Raw genomic sequence first — 27,069 nt, 5'->3', positions numbered from 1 at the left:
AAAATCTGCCTCGGCGACATTTATTTGAATAATTCAATGGATGTTTTGTGCACAAAGGTGATGACTTAGTGTCTTATTAGGAATGTTCAAATCTGACTTCTCTATGAGGCCATATATTGAAACTGTCTTTCTGGGCCGTGCATCAGTTAAACTGCAGTACCGAAGAAAAGCTAAAGGAACCATTGAAACCATGTTTCTTGACTGGAACCCTGGCCCCTTGGTAGTATAGGCTGCTTATGTACTCATATCAGCTAAAAATAGAACCACATTTTTTTTGTCTCTGCAATAACTGTTCTCCTCTCTTCAGACCCCAGCTTTCTGGCAGTGAGTGAAGAGGTGAAGTTGAGGGAAGTGGTCTCTGCCTCATGCTCGGTGTCTCACTCCTGCCCATCTGCCCATCCCCCTCTCCTCACCTTGAACCACTCCGGAACATGCAGTGCCCAATCACAGCAGCTGACCAACGGCCAGTGGGAAGTGACATCATCCCTGACCTTTAACCCCACCATCACTGATAACAACCAGCCTCTGGTCTGCACAGCAGCATTCAGGGGAGGGAAGACAGTGAACAGGTCTAAAACTCTCAATGTCAAATGTAAAGTGGAACAATCCTGTGAGTTAACAACAATGTTTGGAAGATTTATACTTTCATTTCTGTGAAAACAGAATGCTTCTGCGCAGATGACAAAAGTGAAACTAGAATTTAAACTTTTTGAAAAGGAAACATGAACTTTGTCCACAGTCTGGATTTGGTATACTTCCCTTTTGAAACCTAAATAGATTGAAAGCATGTGGTTGATCCACTGAATCTGTCCTAAGATGTTTATTACATAGTAATATCATTCTTACTAATTATGTTAATCATAGATGCCCCAGTGGATGTGAAGGTTGAGGGAGTGTCCAGGAAGGAGACTCTGTAGAGCTGATATGCTCTAGTGACAGTAACCCTGCTGCCCACAGCTACCGCTGGCACAACAGGAGAGGGCCTCTGCCCACCACGGGACCTACCATCACACTGGAGAGAGTGACCAGACTCACTGAAGCCCTCTAATGCATTCACCTCAGTCGATCTACAAACACATAGCCTATTAGTTATACAATTAGATGCTACACATTAACTCAAGTTAATTTGGCACCTGCGTACCCGGTGTCGTGGCAGAATCAGATTTAGCTAAGTAATATAGATAGATAAGATGTTATTTTCATCATATGCTTGTGAGATACTTGTCATTAGAATCTTCTGAGCTAGGGATTGGTGACTTGGGGCCAGAGAGGGGAGAGGTCAGGCTTGTCTTCATATGTCAATGTATCTGTTAAACCATGTGGTGCTAAGTAGAATATTAGAAGGGGAGGAGGACAGAGTGGAACGTTGGTTTCTTATGGGAACGTTGTTTGTAACTATTCCTAAACCATGTGAAGGGATGGAGTTATTAATTGGGGAACCAATTAGTTATCTCATACAATGTCTGTACGCCAGTCACTCCCTACTTTTCTCATAGGGGGAAGGAGTTTGGCCGTGTTTGGAACCATTGTATGTCCCCTCTGAGGTTGCCCTTATCTTATCTTTTTCCTCCAAACATAACAATGGTCATTACGGCCAAACAGTTCTATTTTTATTTCATCAGACCAAGGACATTTCTCCAAAAAGAACGATCTTTGTCCCCATGTGCCATTGCAAACTGTAGTCTGGCTTTTTTATGGTGGTTTTGGAGCAGTGGCTTCTTCCTTGTTGAGTGGCCTTTCAGGTCAGGTCGATATAGGACTCGTTTTACTGTGGATCTAGATACTTTTGTACCTGTTTCCTCCAGCATCTTCACAAGGTCCTTTGCTGTTGTTCTGGGATTGATTTGCACTTTTCACACCAAAGTAAGTTAATCTCTAGGAGACAGAACGTGTCTCCTTCCTGAGCGGTATGACAGCTGCGTGGTCCCATAGTGTTTATACTAGCGTACTATTGTTTGTACAGATGAACATGGTACCTTCAGGCGTTTGGAAATTCCTCCCAAGGATGAACCAGACTTGTGGAGGTCTACAATTTCTTCTCTGAAGTCTTGGCTGATTTCTTTTGATTTTTCCATGATGTCAAGCAAAGAGGCACTGAGTTTGAAGGTAGGCCTTGAAATACATCCACAGGTACACCTCCAATTGCTCAAATTATGTCAATTAGCCTATCAGAAGCTTCTAAAGTCATGACATAATTTTCTGGAATTTTCCAAGCTGTTTAAAGGCAGAGTCAACTTAGTGTATGTAAACTTCTGACCCACTGGAATTGTGATACAGGGAATTATAAGTGAAATAATCTGTCTGTAAACAATTGTTGAAAAAATTACTTGTGTCATGCACAAAGTAGATGTCCTAACCGACTTACCAAAACTATAGTTTGTTAACAAGAAATTTGTGGAGTGGTTGATAAACGATTTTTAATGACTCCAACAAAGGTTTATGTAAACTTCCGACTTCAACTGTATAACACAAGATTTTATTAATCATGTGGTTTTAGTGGTACTGAGTGTGAGTAATAGCCCTGACTAAAGTTAACATGGGGAAAGGTACAGTAACAATCTTATAAGATTTTATACTAATTTCAAGAGATTTCACCTTTAGCTTCTGAAAACCTTTCAGTCTGGCAATGTGGAAATTTTTTGTCAAAGACATTACACTTTAGGGGGTTAACCCTCAAGGGAAGAGCTAACGTCAGTCAGAGACAAAATACGGGAAGTCCAAAAATAAAGAAAAATGAAGAAACAGGTAGTGTGAGCAGGATGGTAATATTTCCTTTATATGTCAATGCACTTTGTCTCTGTAGGAGGGTGGATATCAGACTATAGCAAGAAAGATAAAAGCAAGAAAGTAATTGAATTTTAGACATTGAATGTCTCGATTGTAATGTTAGAAATTCAATGGAGAGTAATTATTTCCTTTTTCCTGCAGGTCCAGCACTAAGAGGAAGGGATGGGGATTGAAAAATTACCATGGCATTTTCTTACTCACTGCTTTTGGCTTGGAGGTAAGACAGTCACTTAACAGCACTATCAACAGGGCAGGTCATACAGTCCATAGTTTTGTCACACCTGTTCAATCGTGTCATCAGGTGCCACAAAGAGGGACTTAGGAAAATTGCAATTGGCTCAGAACAGTTTAGCACGGCTGGCCCTTGGATGTACACAGAGCGCTAACATTAATAATATGCATGTCAATCTCGCCTGGCTCAAAGTAGAGGAGAGATTGACTTCATCACTACTTGTATTTTTGAGAGGTTGTTGAATGCACTGAGCTGTCTGTTTGAACTACTGGCACACAGCTTGGACACCCATGCATACCTCACAAGACATGTCACCAGAGGTCTCTTCACAGTCCCCAAGTCCAGAACAGACTATGGGAAGCGCACAGTACTATCTAGAGCTATGACTATATGGAACTCTATTCCACATCAAGTAACTCATGCAAGCAGTAGAATTATATATTTTTTAAATTACAAATACACAGCGGGGTCTGTGAACCAATACAAAACATAGGCACAGACGCATGCACACAAACACACGATAACATACGCACTATACACATGGATTTTGTGTTGTAGATATGTGGTAGTAGAGTAGGGGCCTTAGCGCACCCACTTAAAAAAATATATATATATTTCACAACATATTATGTATAAACTGCCTTTATTTTGCTGGACCCCTGGAAGAGCAGCTGCTGCCTTGTCAAAACAAATATGTACTGTCTGTAGTAAATCATTTGAATTTGATAGAATTTGTTCAAACTTACCAGTGTGGTCAGTTGAATGTCTAACTGCTCTTACTAAATTGTTTCCTACTGTTATTTGAGTGATGGGAGTTGATGCCTCGTCGTGGACTGCTGAGGTGCCCAAGTCCGTCTCCGGCCTACAGGGCTCATGCATCGTGATTCCCTGCTCATTCAACTACCCAGAACCAGAGAAGAAGTCTTCCAAAATAACTGGCATCTGGTTCAAAGACACACATGAGGTTATATACCACCCAGACAGCTCCAACATCATCAAAGACTACAGGGGTCGTACAGAGCTGGTGGGAGATCTCCGGCAGAAGAACTGCTCTCTCAGAATCGACCCCCTCCATCACAGTGACAAAGGACCCTTTCATTTCAGGATTGAAATGGAAGACCATAACAAGTATACATACAAAGATGACACGGTCTCCATTGCAGTGAGCAGTAAGTTCCCAGGGGAAGAATTGACAAGGAGAAATTCAAATGTTGTATTATAGTATCCCATTATTTACCCTAATGATAGCTATAGCTTCTTGTTGATTTAAATTATATTACTGAAAGGACAGACCCAAGAACTGGTGGAGGCACACCTCAAAAGAACTGCAATAACTGTTCTCTTCTCTTTGCTGATGTCAGGCTCTCCAGACCCCCTCTCTCTGTCAGTGAGGGGGGAGGTGAAGGTGGGGGAAGTGGTTTCTGCCTTCTGCTCTGTGTCTCACTCCTGCCCATCTGATTCCCCTCTCCTCACCTGGAGCCACTCTGGAACACACAGTGTCCAATCACAGCAGCTGACCAATGCCCAGTGGCAAGTGACGTCATCCCTGACCTTTAGCCCCAGCAGCACTGATCACAACCAGTCTCTGGTCTGCACAGCAGAACACAGGGGAGGGAAGACAGTGAAAAGGTCCAAAACTCTCAATGTCAAATGTAAGTGGACCACACCTGTGTGTTAATAATACTGGAAGATTTACACATTCACTTCTGTGAAAACAGAGGCTGTGTTTGAAATACCTATACTAACACACTGTATACTACATACTTAATGAGTATATACTACATACTATAAACTATTAGTTAATTTTAGTATAATGTAAACGAACAGTATCCTTTCAGTTGAGCATACTAGCACTTTGATTATGTTGCTATCCAACCTCTGTTAAGTTCATGTTTTAAGTATCCCTATATTTCTGTTATTTCTGGAGTGTGCCTGCGCGGGAAGTTCCAATTGTTGATGGACCTAGCCTTGAGTGGAATGGCTACCTTGTAGTGTGTTCATACGGTATAGTAAACTTTGTTAAACTGGAACCTTGTCGTTGTGTCATTTCGAGTTAACATTGGTAGAGAAGGATGGTTAATAACTACAATGTGCCACCTCGCTTCGACGAGAAGAGGTCGTACGAAAGTTGGAAAAATGAACTTGGAATCTGGACACGGGTTACTAATCTGGACGTGAAAAAGCAAGCACTTGCGGTGGTATTATCGCTCGAGGGAAGAGCGAGAGATACAGCACTGGAAATATCCGTTGAGGATTTGAACAACGATGATGACGGTATGGGAACTTCGATCAGAGCACTGGATTCTGTATTTCTTAAAGAAGAGAAAGACCGTGCCTACGAGGCATATTCAAACTTTGACAGTGTTACGAGAGATATTTTGGTTGCAATGACGGACTACATCATTGATTTCGAACAGAGGTACAATAGGATGCTCAAGTACGACATGGTTCTCCCGGATGCAGTGTTAGCTTTCAAGTTGCTAGATACTGCCTGTCTAGATGGTAGGGAGTAACAGTTGGCTTTGACTGCCTGTACTGTGCTGACTTTTGCATCAATGAAGTCGGCACAAAAAAATTATTTTTGATGAAAAGACGTCTGTCACGCCAATAGCAGATGGAATGCAAGTGAGTGAAGCAGCATATTACACTGAGCAGCAGAGAATAGGCGCCAACAAGTCACGTTCTCAAGACAACCAGAAGAGGGCGCCATTCCCTAAAGATATCCCCTTACTATTAAGCAAAGCTTCCCTCAAGAAGGCAGAGGCTGTACTAGACATAAAAAATGACAAGGCAGTGATGTTTAAACAACCAGTGACTCTTGAACTTACTACCTCGGGCCACTATTGTGTAAACATTTTAGACAAAGACATCACACAGAGTCCATGTAAAAATTAGATTCTGAAGAACACAAAGCACTTTTCAGTACTACATGCAGCGATAAAAGCGTTCACTGAAGCAGAGTGCTCAGAGAGAATTCGCAGGGCTCTGCGTGAACAGCTACGACCCACCGATGAGAAGTACAAAACTGGAAACAAAGTGTACTACAAACGAGTTGACTGTCAAGAGTGGAAAGGACCGGGAGTAGTCATTGGCCAAGATGGCGTGGTGATATTTGTGAGGCACGGAGGCACCACTGTCAGGGTGCATCACTAAAGTTTGCGGAAAGTAAATGATCAACAAGATAGAGGGGCAGTTGCTGAGAATCAGTCTCCTAATGAAAATGACAAAAAGGACACAGTAACAGACACAAACCTACCAGATGTCGCATTCATGATATGGACACTGAAACTGACACAGGAAATGGAGCAGAGACCTTCAACCATGCCACAGGTTGAATACTGTTGAGCGTTCAAATGAGGAAAACATTCAACAACAGCCACATGTGTTAAGACAACATGGTTGTTCCAATCTGAAAACTGGACAAACTGTTAAATACGTGGACAGAGAAAGTGGTATTCCACATACAGCAACCGTCATTGGACGAGCAGGTAAAGCAAAAGGAAAACACCAGAACTGGTACAACTTGCAGTACTCTGAACCAGCTACACTTGGTACAACATGGTACAACAGGGTCAGTTGACCTGTCACTTGTAGATAATCTCAGAATTTAACCAATGGAAAATCGAGAAAAACAGAATGACATTCAAAATGATGATGTACTTGAAACAAAGGACGTGTCATTTGACTCAGCTAAGCGAGATGAGCTCAGTAATTGGAGGAAAAATTGAGTGTTTGAGGAAGTCAAAGACATTGGCCAAAAATGTGTCTCAACAAGGTGGGTGTGTACCCTTAAAGGATCCTTAACTGGAATAGTGCCTAAAGCATGTCTAGTGGCTAGAGGTTTTGAGGAGCTGGCTGCTAAAAACTCCCAAAAGACTCACCGACATGCGCCTCACAGTCAATCAGATTGCTGATGACTGTGATCTGCCAGAAAAAATGGAAACTTAATTCCATAGACATCAAATCTGCGTTTTTGCAGGGAACAGAGCTGTCAAGGGACATTCAGATCCGACCTCCGCCTGAAACTAAGAGCGAAGGAACACTGTGGAAACTAAAAAAGTGTCTGTATGGACTGGCAGATGCATCACTCTACTCGTACAACAAAGTCAAGGCAACAATGCTGAGTACAGGTGGAAAAATGTCACAAGTGGATCCTGCAGTCTTCTATTGACTTGATCAAGACTGCAATGTGACTGGAGTACTTGCCTGTCATGTTGATGACTCTATCTGGGGTGGCTCACAGACCTTTGCTACAACTGTGATTCCACACCTCAAAGCTGTTTTCCAGGTCGGCCGTGAGGAGCATGATCATTTTTGTTATGTTGGCATAGAGTTTATTACAGTTGATGGAACAATACTGATGGAACAGGAGAGCTATATCAAGAATCTTCAACCCATCCACATGGATTCTTCAAGAGCCGTACAAAGGAATTCCCCTCTCTGTGGAATTGAAGCTGATCAATTGAGGTCAAAGATAGGTCAAATTCTATGGGTTGCGAGACAGAGTAGACCTGGTGTAATGTTTGATGGTTGCAACTTGGCATCTAACACAAAACACGCCACTGTACAAACCATTCATGAGGCAAACAAAGTTGTTCGTAAACTGAAATCACAACAAGTGACTAAAGTTTCAGCATGTTGGAAAAGATGACTTTTTGAAACGAGTTGTCTTCAGTGATGCTTCGCTAGGGAACCTTACAGATGGAGGCACACAAGGTGGACATCTAATCGTGTTAATGGGTGAAGGAGGAAGATTCTCACCTATCTGTTGGCAGTCAAAAAGGATCAGAAGGGTCGTCCGAAGCACACTTGTTGGAGAAACACTTGCTCTTGCGGATGGAGTTGACAATGCTATCTTTCTTGCAACTCTGTTCTCAGAGCTTACCACTGGTGAGACAAAACGGCACATTTTACCTGTAGTTTGTGTCACTGACAGCTACTCATTAGTTGATGCTGTGAAGTCAACCAAGTCTGTCACAGAGAAAAGACTTCATCTTGAAATTAGCAGCATCAGGGAACTTATTCAAGCACAGAGAATCCAGCGGACGACCACAAAGGAACAGCTTGCTGACTGTCTTGACTAAAAAGGAGCATCCAGTCTTGTGCTCCTACAGGCTCTCAGTAATGGAAAGTGGCAGCTTGAGTAATACAAATAAAAACTGTCACACACCCCATTTGTAATGGGGAACTTGAATAATACTTGGACATTTAATTATGTTGTTGATGTTTTATTTGTCTTTAAAGAAAAGAGGGAGATTGTTAAGTTCATGTTTTAAGTATCCCTATGTTTCTGATATTACGGGCTATCACCCTGTCAAGAGTGCGCCTGCTTGGGAAGTTTAGTTGTTGATGAACCTAGCCTTGAGTGGAATGGCTACCTTGTAGTGTGTTCATACAGTATAGTAAACTTTGTTAAACTGGAAACTTGTCGTTGTGTCATTTTGAGTTAACACCTCTTGCTAGCTTGTTAGCATAACAAATCACTAGCTAGACATTTTGTGTTCGTAAATTCAATCTGGAGTGCCAGAGTGCGCTCTGGACGTTGTTAAATTCAGAGCGTTGTCAGATTGTCCATTCGTAAATTCTGAGCGTTTTCCATCTCGGTGTGTACAGAGCGCACGTTGGCCCAGGAGTAGGGTTGAGCCGAGCGTTCTGACCATAACAATGGCAGTCAAGCATACAAGCTAACTGGCTAGCTACTTCCAGACACAAATGAGAGAACATCTCACTATGACCATTTTAGTCGCCATAGCAGAGCTGGTTAGGCTGTTTTCATGTTATCCAGAGCGTTGTTGACTGTAACTGTTGCTGGCTAAAATGTAATTATGCTTTTTTGCCGACATTTACTGACACCGGCCATATTAAACAGGTGTTAAGCGTTCGTAAATTCATCAGTTATTCTGCACTCTGGCATACTCAGACAAGAGTGCTCTGAAATCGGAGAAGATAGCCAGAGTGAATTTCTGTCTGTTGAGAACGCACAACAACTATATCACTTAGCTAAGAATGACGCAAATAATCAAGTCTATAAACATTGGATAGTTAGTTAGATAGAATGTAGTTAATATACTGGCAAGTTCCATGTATTAGTAGCAAACTCACGAGGTAACGTAAACTCACGTAAACTCGTACATCGCCTTGGTCCGTACAATTGCCCTTATTTTAGCGCCCCAAAAACGTAATACTTCCAGATCAACTGTAATGTCAATGCCATTGTAAAGCACAATTTCTCCCCTTTCCAACAAAATCGATTACATGACCTAAACACTGCCCGTTTCTGCATAATTCAAGCAGGCAATGAGCCCCGTCGGGTCTTTTTAAAAATGGCTGGTGGGGAAGCGAAACTAATGCGTGATAGTGAGAAGGACAGATGTCGTGTGGGAAAATAGCTTTTTTCACTCGATCTGTCCAACTTATCACCTTATCGCATCTAAAATGTAAATAAAACACTAGAGTTATCGTGAAAGGTTGCGTCAATCAAATCTGGTATCAGGATAAAATGTGATTCAGAGTCACTGATTACAGTAATCCCTCGTTTATCGCGGGGGTTACGTTCCGAAAATGACCCGCGATAAGTGAAATCCGCGAAATAGAAAACTTCTTTTTTTTTTACAATTAGCAACTATTACATGTATACAAATACAGTGACTCACGTGTAGGCCGTTTCACTGCTCTTCAGACTGGGCCGCTGCATCCTGACTGCGCTCTGCAGTGTTCTCTTCTTCTGAAGCCCGCGGTGCAGGTGTGTTTGTTCGGGAGAAGAGCATAGTGATAGGCAGCTGTTGTCGCTCTTTTTTCTTCTTTGCAAAAAGATCCTTGTACACCGACATGCCACCATCGATTACGTTGGAGAACTGTAATGAACGGCTCATCAAAGGGTCCCATTCCTCAGCTACTCGCTTAAGTTCAGTGGCCATTCGCACCATGGTTGCTAAGCGACCAAGCGTTAGTCCTTCCTTCCTTCCTGGCCAACTTAATGTAAATTTGCCAAGCTGTTTTATGTACGTACACATAACTGCACGAGACGACAAAATGATAGCACAATTCGTAGCATGTTTTGATACAAGAAGCGGGAGTGAGTTTTTAGCGAATCAGAATGCAGAGCACAATGCACCAAAAAAAAATAAAAAATGCATTATGAAAATCCGCGAAATAGCGAATCCGCGATAAGTGAACCGCGAAGTGGCGAGGGATCACTGTATACTATAATTATCTTTATTTAACACAAGTGATAAATGGTAAATGCAATTTTCGTATATACGGGTTCACTGTATCACCACGCAGGGTAAAGCAGAGAACTGACTGAAATAGTACAGACATCTTCTTTTATACTGTTCCAGAGTTAGTTCCAACTTTAGAGTTGGCCTGTCACAGTAGAGGCTTAGCGTGGTTTTAAACTTGCTAGCCTATCGGTGGTGTCCAGTCACAGCACTCAGGATTGAAATGTCCGGAATGGTGCTTGTGAAGATTGAGCTGGTTTGTTGGTTTCTACTCATTCCTCCGTTCCTGTTTTCTTGTTATTCAGCATTTTCCCTACACATTCCTCAGTTCCTGTTTTCTTGTTATTCAGCATTTTTCCATCTTGTCTCAACCTTGTGGTTTGCACAGTCGACACCCTAGATTAACAACAGCTTTTCTGCAGTCACACTATGTTTTGTGATTAACATGTCCTACTTCTATAAGGCATATATTTATGTTAAAAGAGAACAAAACCATCCTTTACATTATATAATGTGTCATTACATACCTATTTGAAGGTTTGTGTCGAATTTTAATCGGGTTTTTAGGGCGGTGCTAAAGTGATCTTAGACGTAAACCGCGGCTTTGAGAATGATGATCTCATGCAATGATGACGAAAAAAATGATTAGGTATCCTCCCTTACCCCCGTCACTGTCCATTTCTTGTTTTTAAACAATGAGAGAAGTGCTACACTTGGTGGAGAGAGATTGTAAGGCAGAAATAGTTGCTTTATGCGTGCTGTATGTTACGTCATGACACGTCAAGATGTAACGGAGGGTCAGTTTTTTTCAACTTTTCTCCAATACTATAGAGCCATTACCATGTTGATCAACGCTTGAATAGAAACCTAGTCCACACCCCCGATTTTGAAGTCAACACAGTCGCTGCAGTCCCATTAGTTTTCTTTGTAGCCTCGTTTGAATGTCGCGGTTACGCACATTTGTATGGAATGGGGTGAGTTTACGTTAGCTAGCTAACATACCGGTAGTACTTACTGCTGTAATGATATGCCATGTGGTTCGTAAGAATAGCGTAGCCCACACATTGTCAGCCAACATAACGTGTAGGGTAACTTATTTGAAAAGTCATTACTTTATTACATTGCTCAACATTTTCTTAAGATTTGTCATAATTAGTTAAAGCAATGAATTTGTATCCGTTCTCGTTGGACTTTGGCTGCATATTTTCTGCCATTTTCTAAAAATCGGAAAACGTTGTGAAGCCACGCCCATTTTCTGAAGAATTGCATTATGGGCCCTAAAAGCATGAAAATAGTGTCCACTGGGTGTACTTAATATTTTGGCGAATGTATTATGACATCCGGGAACTTTTGGAATACTAACTAAATCGAAACTATGACCAATAAGCATACTACATACTCAATTTACATCACAAATAGTATGGTTAGTGTGGTTAGTATGAGTATTTGAACAGAGATATATAGCAAAATCTACCAATGTGTACCTTTAGCAGCGCTTCCATTCCTACTTGTTTTTCTACTAGAAATAAACTTATTTGAAAAGGAAACATTAACTTTTCCCACAGCCTGGATTTGGCAAACTTCCCTCTTGAAATCTAAATAGATTGAAAGCATGTGGTTGATCCACTGAATTAGTCTTAAGATGTTTATTACATAGTAATAGCATTCTTACTAATGATGTTAATCATAGATGCCCCAGTGGATGTGAAGGTTGAGGAAGTGTCCAGTGTGAAGGAAGGAGACTCTGTAGAGCTGAGATGCTCCAGTGACAGTAACCCTGCTGCACACAGCTACAGATGGCACAACAGCAGAGGACCTCTGCCCACCACAGGACCTACCATCACACTGGAGAATGTGACCAGACTCACTGAAGCCCTCTACTGCACTGCCATCAACTCAGAGGGACAAGGCCACTCCAGCTCACTGAAGCTCAATGTAGAGTGTAAGTAGATGCCACAATTCTGTCAATAAGGAGCATGTCCTTTCTGTGTATATAATATTGAGACAATTCTCTTCAGGATGTAGCACTACATGTTCAGTTAAAACCAAACTGTTTATCATTCTCATCCCAGACCCCCCTGAGATCAAAGTGGGCTCCGCCTGCAATTCAGACATCTCCATGGTAACCTGTCTGTGCATTGTGGATTCGGAGCCCCCCGGCTCCGTGGAGTGGTCTCTTCCAGATGGACCCCTGCCCAACCGGCCCAGTACCAGAGTGGAGAGGCATGGGTCAGTTACCATGGTGACCCTACAGAGGGCACTAGGCTTCTCCGAGACCGTCCACTGCCATGCCAGCAACACACAGGGCAATGCCACCTTGTCCTTCACTGTGTCCACAAATGGTAAAGGAAACAGTGGGGCAAGTGTATCATAAATGAACTATTACATACAGCATTAACATAATAAAGGATATTATTGGTACATTAATGAAACAAATGTATTTGTTTTTGGACAGATAAGAAGTTGATGCTGTACGTTTCAATTGGTATTGCTGCATTAGTGGTGGTAGTAATACTAATTCCCATGTCAGCTTGCCTATTGAACAAGAAGGGGTAAGTTACTATTTTATTTCTTTTTGGAAGGAGCTGCACAGATTTGTGTTTGTTTTTAGCTGTTTTGTTCTGTTTGTATAAATTGGCATAAGTTTTCTCATAAGTGGGAGGAGTCATAGGGACCCGCCAGTAACCTGCAAGCAGGAAGTGGATACAGCCAAGTGTGCTTCCTCAGATCCCTCAACATCAAGGTATTTTTCTACAGGCTGTTCTGTCTGTGATTATAATGTATACATCCTTCTGAGTTGTTAAAGCCCATTAGCCTACATTTACTCTTGTTGTGTCGGGATAACGGGAATGCATCTGAGAGTGGCCCTAACTCTATCCACAGGAAAGAGCAGAAAGACGCCAGCAGTGAAATCCACACAAACTACTACACCAACAATCACCTATATGGCAACATGGAGGTATGTACTGTGGTTCTACTGCATACATTTACAGCTGCTGTAGAGCTGTAAATATCAAAGGATATAAAAAACAATAGAGGTGTTGATGATACCTCTGATCTGGTTTCCTGTAGACTGAAAAGGATGGTGACCCATACGAGTGTGATGGTGGAGACGAAGCAGTCTATGGTAACATGTGAACACAACAGGAAGCATGTGGAAGTCAGCTGGCCCAGAGGCCATGGTACTCAGTCTGTCAAAGGTTCCAGTAAAATATTATAATTTTAACCCAATGTAGCAGAGATGGTGACTGCTTACATTTGTTAGCTTTAAGTAGCTTTATGGTTCTAATGGCGAAAGAAAATGGTGCAGTCTTATTTGGGTTCTGCCTTTAGTTGTATGGCTTTTAGGAGGTGTTTGTTTTTATCTATGGCTTGGGTGATTTAGAATAAACCTGATATGAATGGCTATACAGTTATAATAGTTGAGAAGTGTATATGCAGTATATTATAGTTTTTTTGTTGCACCTTTCAACTGTAATCCACTTATGTGTAACTGACACTCAGGTCAGCACAGTGCTTCTGTTGTCCCTTTGAATGTACAGACGGATACAGTAAAGTGTCATTTGTCAAAACAGGCCATATTGAGATATACTGTATATACTTGAGATGGAGAATACAACGATTGTAAAGTAAAGTACCTTGAAAATCGTCTCCAGATCAGATTGAATATGAACATGTGTAAACTTTCAACAACAACAGTGATCAAATAAAAATATATGTTTCTCATTGCATTTTAAATATAATGTTTAAAATGCTTGTAATGTTTGTTCCTGAATCTCCCAATCTGCTCCTGAGTTATTTTTTTATCTTTTTCTACCACAGTTTCAAATCAAATCAAAATGTATTTGTCACGTGCGCTGAATACAACAGGTATTCAATTACAGTGAAATGCTTACTTACAGGCTCTAACCAATAGTGCAAAAAAAGTGTTAGGTGAACAATAGGTAAGTAAAGAAATAAAACAGTAAAAAGACAGGCTATGTACAGTAGCGAGGCTATAAAAGTAGCGAGGCTACATACAGACACCGGTTAGTCAGGCTGATTGAGATTGTATGTACATGTAGATATGGTTAAAGTTTCTATGCATATATGATGAACAGAGAGTAGCAGTAGCGTAAAAGAGGGGGTGGTGGGTGGCGGGACACAATGCAGATGTTCTTACTGGGAAACTCTGCTTCATATTGATCTGCTGTGTGGGAAAAAACAAACATCTATTGTCATAAATCAATTTCAAGTACACAAAGAAAGTAAATGTGAAGCAGAAGTAAATATTAGTCACCAATGAAATGCTGTCTCCACTTGTCTACCTCTTCTCAGGTCGTGGTGGCCTCTGTAAATCACCACGTCTCCTCCTGTTGGTTTGTAGAAGGTATTAATCCTTCTAACCCCCCCCCCCCCCCTTAAAAGAGTTAGATGCACTATTGTAAAGTGGTTGTTCCACTGGATATCATAAGGTGAATGCACCAATTTGTAAGTCGCTCTGGATAAGAGCGTCTGCTAAATGACTTAAATGTAATGTAAATGTAAATGTATTACATCATATGTTTATGTGAAATAGGAATGATGAGCAAGAGGAGTAGAGGACTAAAATTTGAACAAACCCAGTGTACCACCAGTTCTGTTTAAATGGTCTAATCTAAACGTACATAGGTTAAGATCTTTTTTGAAAGAGCACAGTTTGAAGATATGGCAATTAGAAATCAAACCGCATGAACATCATAGATATATGGGAGAGGTTGCGGGTATAGGAATGACATAGTTATATGGGAGAGGTTGAGGGTAGAGGAATGACAAGAGTAAAAACAAACAAGATAACTATTGTAAAATAGACTGTGTCCATAAAATGTATATAGTATGTACAGTTGAAGTCAGAAGTTTACATACACCTTAGCCAAATACATTTAAACTCAGTTTTTCACAATTCCTGACATTTAATCCTAGTAAAAATATCCTGTTTTAGGTCAGTTAGGATCACCACTTTATTTTAAAAATGTGAAATGTCAAAATAATATTAGAGAAAATTATTTATTTCAACTTTTATTTCTTTCATAACATTCCCAGTGGGTCAGAAGTTTACATACACTCAATTAGTACTTGGTAGCATTGACTTTAAATTGTTTAACTTGGGTCAAATGATCAATGATCATGAGGAAGGTGAGGGATCAGCCCAGAACTACACGGCAGGACCTGGTCAATGACCTGAAGAGAGCTGGGACCACAGTCTCAAAGAAAACCATTAGTAACACACTACGTCGTCATGGATTAAAATCCTGCAGCACACGCAAGGTCCCGCTGCTCAAGCTAGCGCATGTCCAGCCCCGTCGGAAGTTTGCCAATGACCATCTGGATGATCCAGAGGAGGAATGGGATAAGGTCATGTGGTCTGATGAGACAAAAATAGAGATTTTTGGTCTTAACTCCACTCGCCGTGTTTGGACGAAGAAGAAGGATGAGTACAACCCCAAGAACACCATCCCAACCGTGAAGCATGGAGGTGGAAACATCATTCTTTGGGGATGCTTTTCTGCAAAGGGGACAGGACAACTGCACCGTATTGAGGGGAGGATGGATGGGGCCATGTATCGCGAGATCTTGGCCAACAACCTCCTTCCCTCAGTAAGAGCATTGAAGATGGGTCGTGGCTGGGTCTTCCAGCATGACAACGACCCGAAACACACAGCCAGGGCAACTAAGGAGTGGCTCCGTAAGAAGCATCTCAAGGTCCTGGAGTGGCCTAGCCAGTCTCCAGACCTGGACCCAATAGAAAATCTTTGGAGGGAGCTGAAAGTCCGTATTGCCCAGTGACAGCCCCGAAACCTGAGGGATCTGGAGAAGGTCTGTATGGAGGAGTGGGCCAAAATCCCTGCTGCAGTGTGTGCAAACTTGGTCAAGAACTACAGGAAACGTATGATCTCTGTAATTGAAAACAAAGGTTTTAGTACCAAATATTAAGTTCTGCTTTTCTGATGTATCAAATACTTATGTCATGCAATAAAATGCTAATTAATTACTTACAAATCATACAATGTGATTTTCTTTGATTTTCTCTCACAGTTGAAGTGTACCTATGATAAAAAATTACAGACCTCTACATGCTTTGTAAGTAGGAAAACCTGTAAAATCGGCAGTGTATCAAATACTTGTTCTCCCCACTGTATATATATTTTTTTTAATTAAATATCATATTTACATAAGTATTCAGACCCTTTACTCAGTACTTTCTTGAAGCACCTTTGACAGTGATTACAGCCTCGAGTCTTCTTGTGTAGCTTGGCACACCTGTTTTTGGGGAGTTTCTCCCATGGTCTGAGAGTCTTTTCAGTGCCTTTTACTGAGGAGTGGCTTCAGTCTGGCCACTCTACTATAAATGCCTAATTGATGGAGTGCTGTAGAGATGGTTGTACTTCTGGAAAGTTCTCCCGTCTCCACAGAGGAACTCTGGAGCTCTGTCAGAGTGACCATCAGGTTCTTGGTCACCTCCCTGACCAAGGCCCTTTTCCCCCAAATGTTCAGTTTGGCAGGGCGGCCAGCTCCAGGAAGAGCCTTGGTGGTTCCAAACATCTTCCATTTAAGAATGATGGAGGCCACTGTGTTCTTGGGGAACTTCAAAGCTGCAGACATTTTTTGGTACCCTTCCCCAGATCTGTGCCTCGACACAATCCTGTCTCGGAGCTCTATAGACAATTCTTTCGACCTCATGGATTGGTTTTTGCTCTGACATGCATTGTCAACTATGGGACCTTATATAGATAGGTGTGTGTCTTTCCACATCATGTCCAATCAATTGAATTTACCACAGGTGGACTCCAATCAAGATGAAGAAACAGGATGCACCTGAGCTCAATTTTGAGTCTCATCGCAAAGGGTCTGAATTCTTATGTAAATAAGTTATTCCTATTTAGAATTTTTCATACATTTCCCAAAAATACTATAAACCTGTTTTCACTTTGTCATTATGGGGTATTGTGTATATTGATAAGGAAAACATTTTATTTAATACATTTTAGAATAAGGCTGTAACCTCTACTTCATCACCCTCCCGGATCCGGGATCCTCCTCATCAAAAAAGCTGACTAGCATAGCCTAGCCTAGCCTAACGGGACAGGGATATCATATAATATAATTTTCATGAAATCACAAGTCCAATACAGCAAATGAAAGTTAAACATCTTGTGAATCCAGCCATCATTTCCGATTTTTAAAATGTTTTACAGCGAAAACACAATATGTATTTCTATTAGCTAACCACAATAGCCAAACACACAACCGCATATTTTCACCATGTTTCCACCGCATAGGTAGCTTTCACAAAACCGACAAAATAGAGATAAAATTAATCACTAACCTTGAACAACTTCATCAGATGACAGTCTTATAACATGTTATACAATACATTTATGTTTTGTTCGAAAATTTGCATATTTGAGGTATAAATCATAGTTTTACATTGCAGCCACCATCAAAAATAGCACCAAAGCAGCCAGAATAATTACAGAGAGCAACGTGAAATACATAAATACTCATCATAAAACATTTATGAAAAATACATGGTGTACAGCAAATGAAAGATAAACATCTTGTGAATCCAGCCAATATTTCCGATTTTTTAAGTGTTTTACAGCGAAAACACAATATAGAATTATATTAGCTTACCACAATAGCCAAACACACAAAGGCATTTATTCACCGCAAAGGTAGCTTTCGCAAAAACCAGCAATAGATATACAATTAATCACTAACCTTTGGACAACTTCATCAGATGACAGTCTTATAACATCATGTTATACAAAACATTTATGTTTTGTTCGTAAATGTGCATATTTAGAGCTGCAAATCGTGGTTATACATTGTGAATACGTAGCAACAATTCCCCAGAATGTCCGGAGATATTTTGGACACTCACCTTATCTGACCAAAGAACTCATCATAAACTTTACATAAAAATACTTGTTGTATGGCAAATGAAAGATACACTGGTTCTTAATGCAACCGCTGTGTTAGATTTTTTAAAATAACTTTACCACAACATACAGCTTGGGTTATTGTGAGACAGCGCTCACCAACACGGCGGAGAATAGGCATCAACATTTTACACAGAAATACGAAATAACATCATAAATGTTGTCTTACTTTTGCTGAGCTTCCATCAGAATGTTGTACAAGGAGTCCTATTTCCAGAATAAATCGTTGTTTGGTTTTAGAATGTCCATTTCTTCTGTCGAATTAGCAACCTTGGCTAGCATTGTGGCGCGAACATTCCCATCATCTCTTGGCGCAAAGAACGGAAAATTCCAAAAGTCCCAATAAACGTTGAATAAACTGATCAATCTCGGTTGAAAAAACCTACTTTATGATGTTTTTATCATATGTATCAAATAAAATCAGAGCCGGAGATATTCGCCGTGTATACCAAACGCTTTTCAGAAGACAATGTCGAGGTCCCCCGCGCGCGGTTGTGGGGTTTTTATAAGGTTTTTTGACATGCTTAACTAACTATAAGCTAGTAGGGCTTCTTATGCATTAAAGTTTGAATTACTGACTCATGTGAACCTGCATTTTCCATTAGTCTCTACTCTTACCAGTGCTCTGTCTAACCATGAGGCCACAGCCTGAAATTGCAACAAATGTATCTGAGCATAAGATATGAACAGCAGTCTGAAATGTGTGTGTGTTAAAAAGGGCGCTGTGGGCGCTGTACTGTGTGACCGAGACTGTGCTAATCTTAGAGAGACACAGGAGGGGGGTGAATCAGGGGACTGCTGACTGTGGTGTACAATAGACAATAACAGATAAAATATACACACGAAGAACATCTGTGAGGTTCTGAGTTATGCACTATAACCCAATACTATAACAAACGTGATTAGCAACTGTATTAAATGTGATTGGATATTGACAAACTGTTGGCCTGGGAGCCTGGGTGTCTGTGTGTGTGTGCTGGAAGTAACAGTTAGCCAGATAAGAGTGCTGGGAAGCTGTGGTTAGCCTTGAGCGAGAACAGTGGCCATTGTATACAGGTGCGAATAGCTCAGACAATATTACAGAGCTGTCTGACCTCAGTCTTTGGGGTGAAGGAGCGTAATCTACACAGCAACAGCGTCGGGACATCACATGCGCTAAGGGGCCAGGACTGGCTTAAGGCGCCAACACCAACGATAGGCTGGGTAAGTCTAAACCACGCCCAGTCTCTACTCTGACAGGCCGGCTCGGAAGTGGGAACTATCTCTGTCATGAGTATTTATTATAATGTCTTTGTCAGTAACAAGTGTCTTCTCTGTTTTCATCCTGCGTGATGTTACAGTGAACCCGTATATACGGAAATTGCATTTGCCATTTATTACTTAGTTAATAAAAAGTACATAGCATACAATTAGTGACTCATTGTCATACTTGTCCTTATACCAGATTGAATTGACGCAACCCTAACAATTGGTGACTCCGACGTGATCTGGCAGGACTTCGCTGGACATTGACGCGCCAGCCAATTGGCCATTGCTGTCATCGGATGGTGTTTTCTCACAAAAAGACCGGTCTATTAAAAAGGTAAGCAGAATACCTATTGTTATAACTAAAATTCTGCACATTGGCGTTATCCAAATTCATTTTGTGAGATCACCTGTCTGATGTAGGTTACCAAATTTTAATAGAATAGAGTACAATTATTAAAAGAAAGATTATTGTGAATATAGTTGATGGGAAATGCAATTTCAAGTTGATCAACGTAATTTAAAAATACCGGTGTGTAAATAAATGATAATGTATGTGTATGACGTGAAATTAAAAGCCTGATTGTGTGTGTGTATGAATGTACGCTAGGGACATTTAAAAATTCTGAAAGAATTTAGGGAAGTGAGTGAGGACAATGGCAACATAACCACCGTGAAGGGCGGGATATTGGACATAAGACAAGTTCTAATATTGAACGGCAATATACCGGTCACACAGATTTTTATGTATTAACATGGTATGTTGGATATAAGATAAATTGTCGATTAACAAGTCTAGGTGTAGTGGACCCTCGACTAAAAGTGGACGGCAACATAGTCCAGGGAAAGGCAGAAGTATTGGAAATAAGACAAGTCTAGGTGTAGTGGACCCTCGACGGCAATACACTGAGTAAGACAAGTTCCCTGTAACAAGTAAACGGCAAAATATTCTAAGTTGGATATAAGTTTACTGATTGAATAAGACGTGTTGGATATAAGATAAGTCACACTGTATGTCTGTTGCTATATGATTGTGTGTACAAAGTAAGTCAGGCTTATATGTAAGAGGAAGTAAGGATATAACGTAGTTAGGTATACTCTAACAATACCATAGACAGTAACACACTTACCCACTATTTATTCATAGTCACATTAAGAGATAATACACAAATATAACCATTTGGGATAAATAGTTAACTATAATGGCCCACATTGAAAAAGTGATGATAACACTGAAATCTACTCTAGAAATAAATGGAGAAAAATTATACAGAGAAATGGACAGTAGAGGGCAGTATTGCCACGCTCAACGGGCTCCCAGACGACGGAGAGCCTGGTTGAATGTTGGTGACATAACGAAAAATTTAAAACCAATTCGGAGTAGAGAGAATACAGATAATCCTCGCTGGGGGAAAGCTTGGACCTTTGAATTGTAATATTTTCTGGGAATTGTTTCGGTGCTGGAGTTTGCGAATACAGACAATTATAATAATATGCTTGTTAGCGGGGAAACTCAATTATTTCAGTGGCGTTGGTGGTTCGGCGGTAGAGTTTTTGCCTTCAACGCGGGAGACTGAGGTTCGTATCTCAGCCCTGACATCGATAGACTAAAATTAATTCTGATGGTAATTAAAATACTTATAGGTTTTGCCCGGAAAGATACGGTTGTTAGTGTTTGTTCAAGATATGACCTGAACGTTTTAATAACTTGTTTAGGTTAAATTTAAAGACTAATGTTATTATTGTTATGGATTGGCTGACATGCGATATAAATTTAGCGAAGTATATGGTACGTTTACATTTTTGAGTAGAGAAAGTTGAGAAGTGGATGTTTTTATATGTAAACGCATATCCTGATTTGAACTATACTAATCTATTTGATAACATTACTGAACCTGTATTTTCAACATTTGATAATGATTGGCAAATCCGTATATTTAACCACAACGTTGAATTTAGCGTTGGGTATTATAGGTGGAACGGGATACAATTTGTTCTTTCCCCACCGGGTGTGGCCGTATCAAATTATGACAGGGAAAATTGGTTGTGTTATTTAGAGGGAAAAGGCGTGCATTATAGTTTTGAGTCACTTTCAAAAGTGTCTAAAGGTTTGTGGTTAGGTAACACCAGGGAATTTGAACAAGAAGTAAACGTATTCTAAACATTATCTGTTTTCATTATGGGGAACAATGACCGGCCCGCAAACTGGTATGGCTGGCCGGGAGTGTTTTATTTTTAAAGGGACAGTACACGTTTATCACAGTTGTGTGAGTGTAATGGCTGAATGAGTTACATGAAAAGTCACTAGAGGGCGCCATTGGTCAACTTATGGAGGTTCATGTTATTGGGAAAAGGCAGACAGTTACATGAAACATAGAGGAAATTTAAAACGAATGATTTGAGGTTATTATCATAATTACGGGAGGTTTTGTTTGTAGTAAACGTTTGGGTTAAGGGGATTTCCATGTTCCCAGAGACAAGATATCTTAAAGGGACACACTCGCATATATGGAATATTAGGAGTTTTATTTTCTGAGTTTTAATTAGACAAGGGAATTTTTAAAACATTTATTTTTAAAGATAAGGGGTTCTTTAATAGGTCTAGACATGGTATGGAACACGAATGTAAGGGGGTGGTGTAACCTTTGACCTGTTTTCATTGCATTCCCAGGTGGTCTGATCACCCACAGGGGGGGGGCATGAAGATAATACATTTGTGGTCATCTGGGATACTAGTTTTTGAGGTAAATTAATTATAATGGAGTTTATAGCTCTTGAACATAATTGTAGCTTGAACCACAGAGGAAAAAATGGAATTAAGGTAGGACAAATTATGGGGAGCAGGGGAATAACCTCTAGGGAGAAAGAGGAAGTGGTTCAGGATAGTTTTGAATTGGCTATTATTGATTTGGTATTACAACAGAAAAAATCCCATTTGTTATCGTTAATAAATGGGGGAAAATATGATACATTGAGGTTTGAACAGGAGTTATTTTAAGCCAATAGGGCAGGAAAATACATAAACATTAAAATCATTAATGAAAATAAATACGTTTCAGTTCTTAGGAGTGGTAATTTACTGTGGATAAGGTATCCACACTGTAAAACATATATTACTTATTTATGAGACTGAGTTTAAGGATAACCAATGTTATTGTTAAAAAAAAAATATATATATATAGTGGACTCTTGGGGGAGAGAGCTTATTAGTAAAGAAAGGATTTGATATGGTTAGCATTTGTTTTGGCCTATTTATATAGTATTAAAATTGACAGGGGTAAATTGCCACCATAGACATGTTTTTCTAAAAATCCATGAGTTTAGATGAAGCCAAACAGTGAGACATTTAGTTAAAATTTGGAAACAACACGGTTGTTACAGACAGATAAGGGAAAGGGCAGACAGAGGAGCCCTCCCTGCACTGCTGAGACCTTGAAGATTTGAGAGCAGAGAGGGGAGTTTTGGAAGGGGCGCTCCTACATGATAATGTCAGAACATACGAATATTTTACTAATCTTACCTAAGTCATTATTTAGAATAGGTAAGGTTGTTACCTGGCCAGAGCCAGGTATCAAAAGGGGGATGGGTACATTGTGGTCTAGGATAGGATGGGGCCTATTGGATAATATAAACGAATTAAAAAATAAATAATAATAATAATAATTATAGCTAACAAATAGGCATAGAAGTTAAATATATAATCAGATAGAACAAATGAGAAACTGTTTGTTAACCAAACCTGTATGTCCAAGATTTTATGCATTACAGGTGAATTAAAGGAGGGTAGGATTCACTCGACCTGGGGGCATATCGCACTTGGAGGGTAAGACACACTGACACTGCCGAATGATCACAGAGTTAAGGAGAAGAACCGTTGCTAATAGAGTTCGGGGGTCAACTCCTTAATGAAAAATCCCTGACCCCGCCCTCTCATCACTGTGTACATTCATAGAAGTGAAAGTGTTGCTTGATCTCTGGCTGATGATGTGTTCTCTGGGAGAGGGTGGGGCTTTACAGGACTGTTGGTCGTACTGAGCTATCTAATTGGGATACGATGGGGATGGTTGCCATCACAGTGCTGCCAGGGCCACCACCAGTTCCAACGGGCCAGGTTCAGCCGGCCTCCTCCACCACTTCAAGACCAAGTCCCACGCCATCACCTAAGCTCTCCAATCCGGTACAGGTAATAAATGTGAATGACATCTCAGATAGTGACCAATTGGGGACTGAAACTGGTTATGAGGGAAGGGAGAATATGTGGTTGGCCTATATGAGATACACTGCCAAAACACTTAACAGAAAGGACTGTGTCGTATGTGGACATGCTAGACTTATTCTGGCTACACACTTATTTGCCCTAAGCAATGGGGAAGGTTGGATGTGCATATTGGAAAGTTTCTATCATAATAAGCCAAATTCAACCCTGTGTAAAGCTCTGAGTCTTGTGTTCCCAGAAGTCCCTCCCCAGAAGGCACCGTGGGGAGTTGAGGCATATGGGGAAAATTACAGCTGTAACACTGGTACAGGTAGGGGTATAGACTATGGGAGGCTCCCTACTACTGCCTGCATCACTAATGTCACTATGAACTAGAGGTGTTGCTGATGTATGGTGGATGTGTGGACCTGCCAGGCGGTTGACCCCCATTTTGAAAGGAGACTGGCAGGGCACATGTGCTTTGGCCAGTCTGATAACACCATTGACTATTATTAAAGTTACAGCTAACCAACTCCTGGGATCTGCACATGACACAGAGGCTCGGGACCAACCCAGGAGACGGCAGAAACGTGACGCTCCTTGGCCCGAGGGTACAGATAACATCCACACCAACCTGTTGGGGTCCCAATAGGGGTCCCCCACGAATTACAGACATTAAACAGGAATGATGGCCTGTGGCATTTATTGCCCATTATTGGCCCAGCTATTGTTGATGCTAAGCAGAATGCCTGGATCAATTATAGCTACTATAATCAACAACGATTTGTTAACTACACCCACACAGCACTTAAGGGGATGGCTGAACAATTGGATGCCACCTCTCGAACTGCTAGACAGAATAGGCTAGCACTAGACATGATTCTGGCCAACCAGGGAGGTGTATGTAAAATGTTTGGAGAACAATGTTACACGTTTATCCCTAACAATACCAGTCCGGATGGGAGCATTTCAAAAGCTCTGAGCGGGTTGGAGGGGTTATCTGTGGAGATGAGGGGTCTTGCAGGTGTGGAGGAGAGTGGACTGTTCTCCTGGCTGGGTGGTTGGTTTGGTGAGTACACTGCATTGATGGTTACTGGATGCTGTGCTGCATGTATTATCCCCTGTTTGAGGAAATCTTTTACAGATGTTGCGCACGCTGCAGTTATGATGCCACTGCTTGCTCACGGGGGGGATGCTGAGACTGCCTTGACAAAGGATGATCCATGGTTTGCTATAAAAGAATAAAAATTAGAATTGCTTATTTTTAGTTTAATTCATTGCTTTTTGTTTCACAATATATCCTTGTAATCTTTTACCCTGTATGTTGTCCTACCTTATGTCAAGGTTTAAATTTCCTGGGTGGGAGGTGGCCAACCTAGTACCTGTTAGGTGTAGTAGGGTAGACTAGAGGGTGTGTTTCTTTTAATCTGTGTATTCTTGAGTTTGACACCATTGGGGGTGTCAAAAGGAGGAGTCGAAATGCAACTTGGCCTATATCATTTGTTGATTTTTTCTTTGTTGATTAAAAAATAAAATTAATTAATTAATTAATAATAAACTTTTTATTATTTTCATGAAATGCTATTAACATATTACTATAATGAGTGACACCCTTGTGGGTGTCAAAAGGGGGAATCAAAATTTCTATGTAAAGAGATCTATGAATAAAACTGTTCTCCCTAAGAAGGTTTTAAGTTCCTGGGTGGTAACGAGCCCACCTAGTATATGGAAAAAGGGATGAAATGTTTATTGTATGTGACACCTTTCAGGTGTCAAACGGGGGAATCAAAAATGTCTATGTTGACACCTTTTAGGTGTCAAACGAGGGATTGTGGGGTTTTTATAAGGTTTTTTGACATGCTTAACTAACTATAAGCTAGTAGGGCTTCTTATGCATTAAAGTTTGAATTACTGACTCATGTGAACCTGCATTTTCCATTAGTCTCTACTCTTACCAGTGCTCTGTCTAATCATGAGGCCACAGCCTGAAATTGCAACAAATGTATCTGAGCATAAGATATGAACAGCAGTCTGAAATGTGTGTGTGTGTTAAAAAGGGCGCTGTGGGCGCTGTACTGTGTGACCGAGACTGTGCTAATCTTAGAGAGACACAGGAGGGGGGTGAATCAGGGGACTGCTGACTGTGGTGTACAATAGACAATAACAGATAAAATATACACACGAAGAACATCTGTGAGGTTCTGAGTTATGCACTATAACCCAATACTATAACAAACGTGATTAGCAACTGTATTAAATGTGATTGGATATTGACAAACTGTTGGCCTGGGAGCCTGGGTGTCTGTGTGTGTGTGCTGGAAGTAACAGTTAGCCAGATAAGAGTGCTGGGAAGCTGTGGTTAGCCTTGAGCGAGAACAGTGGCCATTGTATACAGGTGCGAATAGCTCAGACAATATTACAGAGCTGTCTGACCTCAGTCTTTGGGGTGAAGGAGCGTAATCTACACAGCAACAGCGTCGGGACATCACATGCGCTAAGGGGCCAGGACTGGCTTAAGGCGCCAACACCAACGATAGGCTGGGTAAGTCTAAACCACGCCCAGTCTCTACTCTGACAGGCCGGCTCGGAAGTGGGAACTATCTCTGTCATGAGTATTTATTATAATGTCTTTGTCAGTAACAAGTGTCTTCTCTGTTTTCATCCTGCGTGATGTTACAGTGAACCCGTATATACGGAAATTGCATTTGCCATTTATTACTTAGTTAATAAAAAGTACATAGCATACAATTAGTGACTCATTGTCATACTTGTCCTTATACCAGATTGAATTGACGCAACCCTAACACCGTCGAAGACAAAGAAAATACCGGACCTGTCACTCCAAAAGCTCTTATTCGGTCTCAGATCAAGCTAGACACCCCATTCCACCTTCCACTGCCTGTCGACATCTAGTGGAAGGCGTATGAAGTGCATACATATCGATAAATAAAAGCCAGTTGAATAGGCAGGCCCTGAAACAGAGCCTCGTTTTCAGATTTTTCACTTCCTGTATGGAAGTTTGCTGCCAAATTAGTTCTGTTTTACTCACAGATATAATTCAAACAGTTTTAGAAACTTCTGAGTGTTTTCTATCCAATAGTACTAATAATATGCATACTGTATGATCTAGAATAGAGTACGAGGCCGTTTAATTTGGGCACGATTTTTTCCAAAGTGAAAACAGCGCCCCACTATTGACAAGATTGACATGAAGGTCAGTCAACTTTTTTGGTTACTAAATGATTCCATATATGTTATTTCATAGTTTTGATGTCTTCACTATTATTCTACAATGTAGAAAATAGTAAGAATAAAGAATAACCCTAGAATGAGAAGATGTGTCCAAACTTTTACTGGTAATGTATATATATATATTTACTAGATCTCCAACCCAAAATAATAACGCGTGAATAGCTTGCTATTCTCATG

General features: G+C 40.7%; 1 protein-coding gene across 3 annotated transcripts; it reads left to right on the top strand.

Moving 5' to 3' along the window:
* Positions 1-1,652: 1,652 nt before the first annotated feature.
* Positions 1,653-26,388, top strand: LOC139563954 (B-cell receptor CD22-like). 3 transcript variants are annotated; one of them, XM_071383041.1, is made up of 10 exons: positions 1,653-2,106; positions 2,929-3,004; positions 3,826-4,188; positions 4,381-4,671; positions 11,930-12,181; positions 12,312-12,581; positions 12,695-12,791; positions 12,884-12,982; positions 13,123-13,198; positions 13,312-26,388. In XM_071383041.1, the coding sequence occupies exons 2-10, from the start codon at positions 2,950-2,952 to the stop codon at positions 13,375-13,377; spliced, it is 1,569 nt and encodes a 522-aa protein (XP_071239142.1). In that variant the 5' UTR covers positions 1,653-2,106; positions 2,929-2,949; the 3' UTR covers positions 13,378-26,388. The 3 variants fall into 3 exon arrangements, with proteins under 3 accessions (XP_071239142.1, XP_071239143.1, XP_071239141.1); XM_071383042.1 differs by lacking the exon at positions 1,653-2,106 and adding an exon at positions 2,763-2,847 and having other exon boundaries at positions 12,896-12,982; XM_071383040.1 differs by lacking the exon at positions 1,653-2,106 and adding an exon at positions 2,763-2,847.
* Positions 26,389-27,069: the final 681 nt, after the last annotated feature.

Source organism: Salvelinus alpinus, chromosome 35, assembly GCF_045679555.1.
Source record: "Salvelinus alpinus chromosome 35, SLU_Salpinus.1, whole genome shotgun sequence".
Classification (NCBI taxonomy): Eukaryota; Metazoa; Chordata; class Actinopteri; order Salmoniformes; family Salmonidae; genus Salvelinus; species Salvelinus alpinus.
This window is presented reverse-complemented; position numbering and strand designations above follow the sequence as displayed.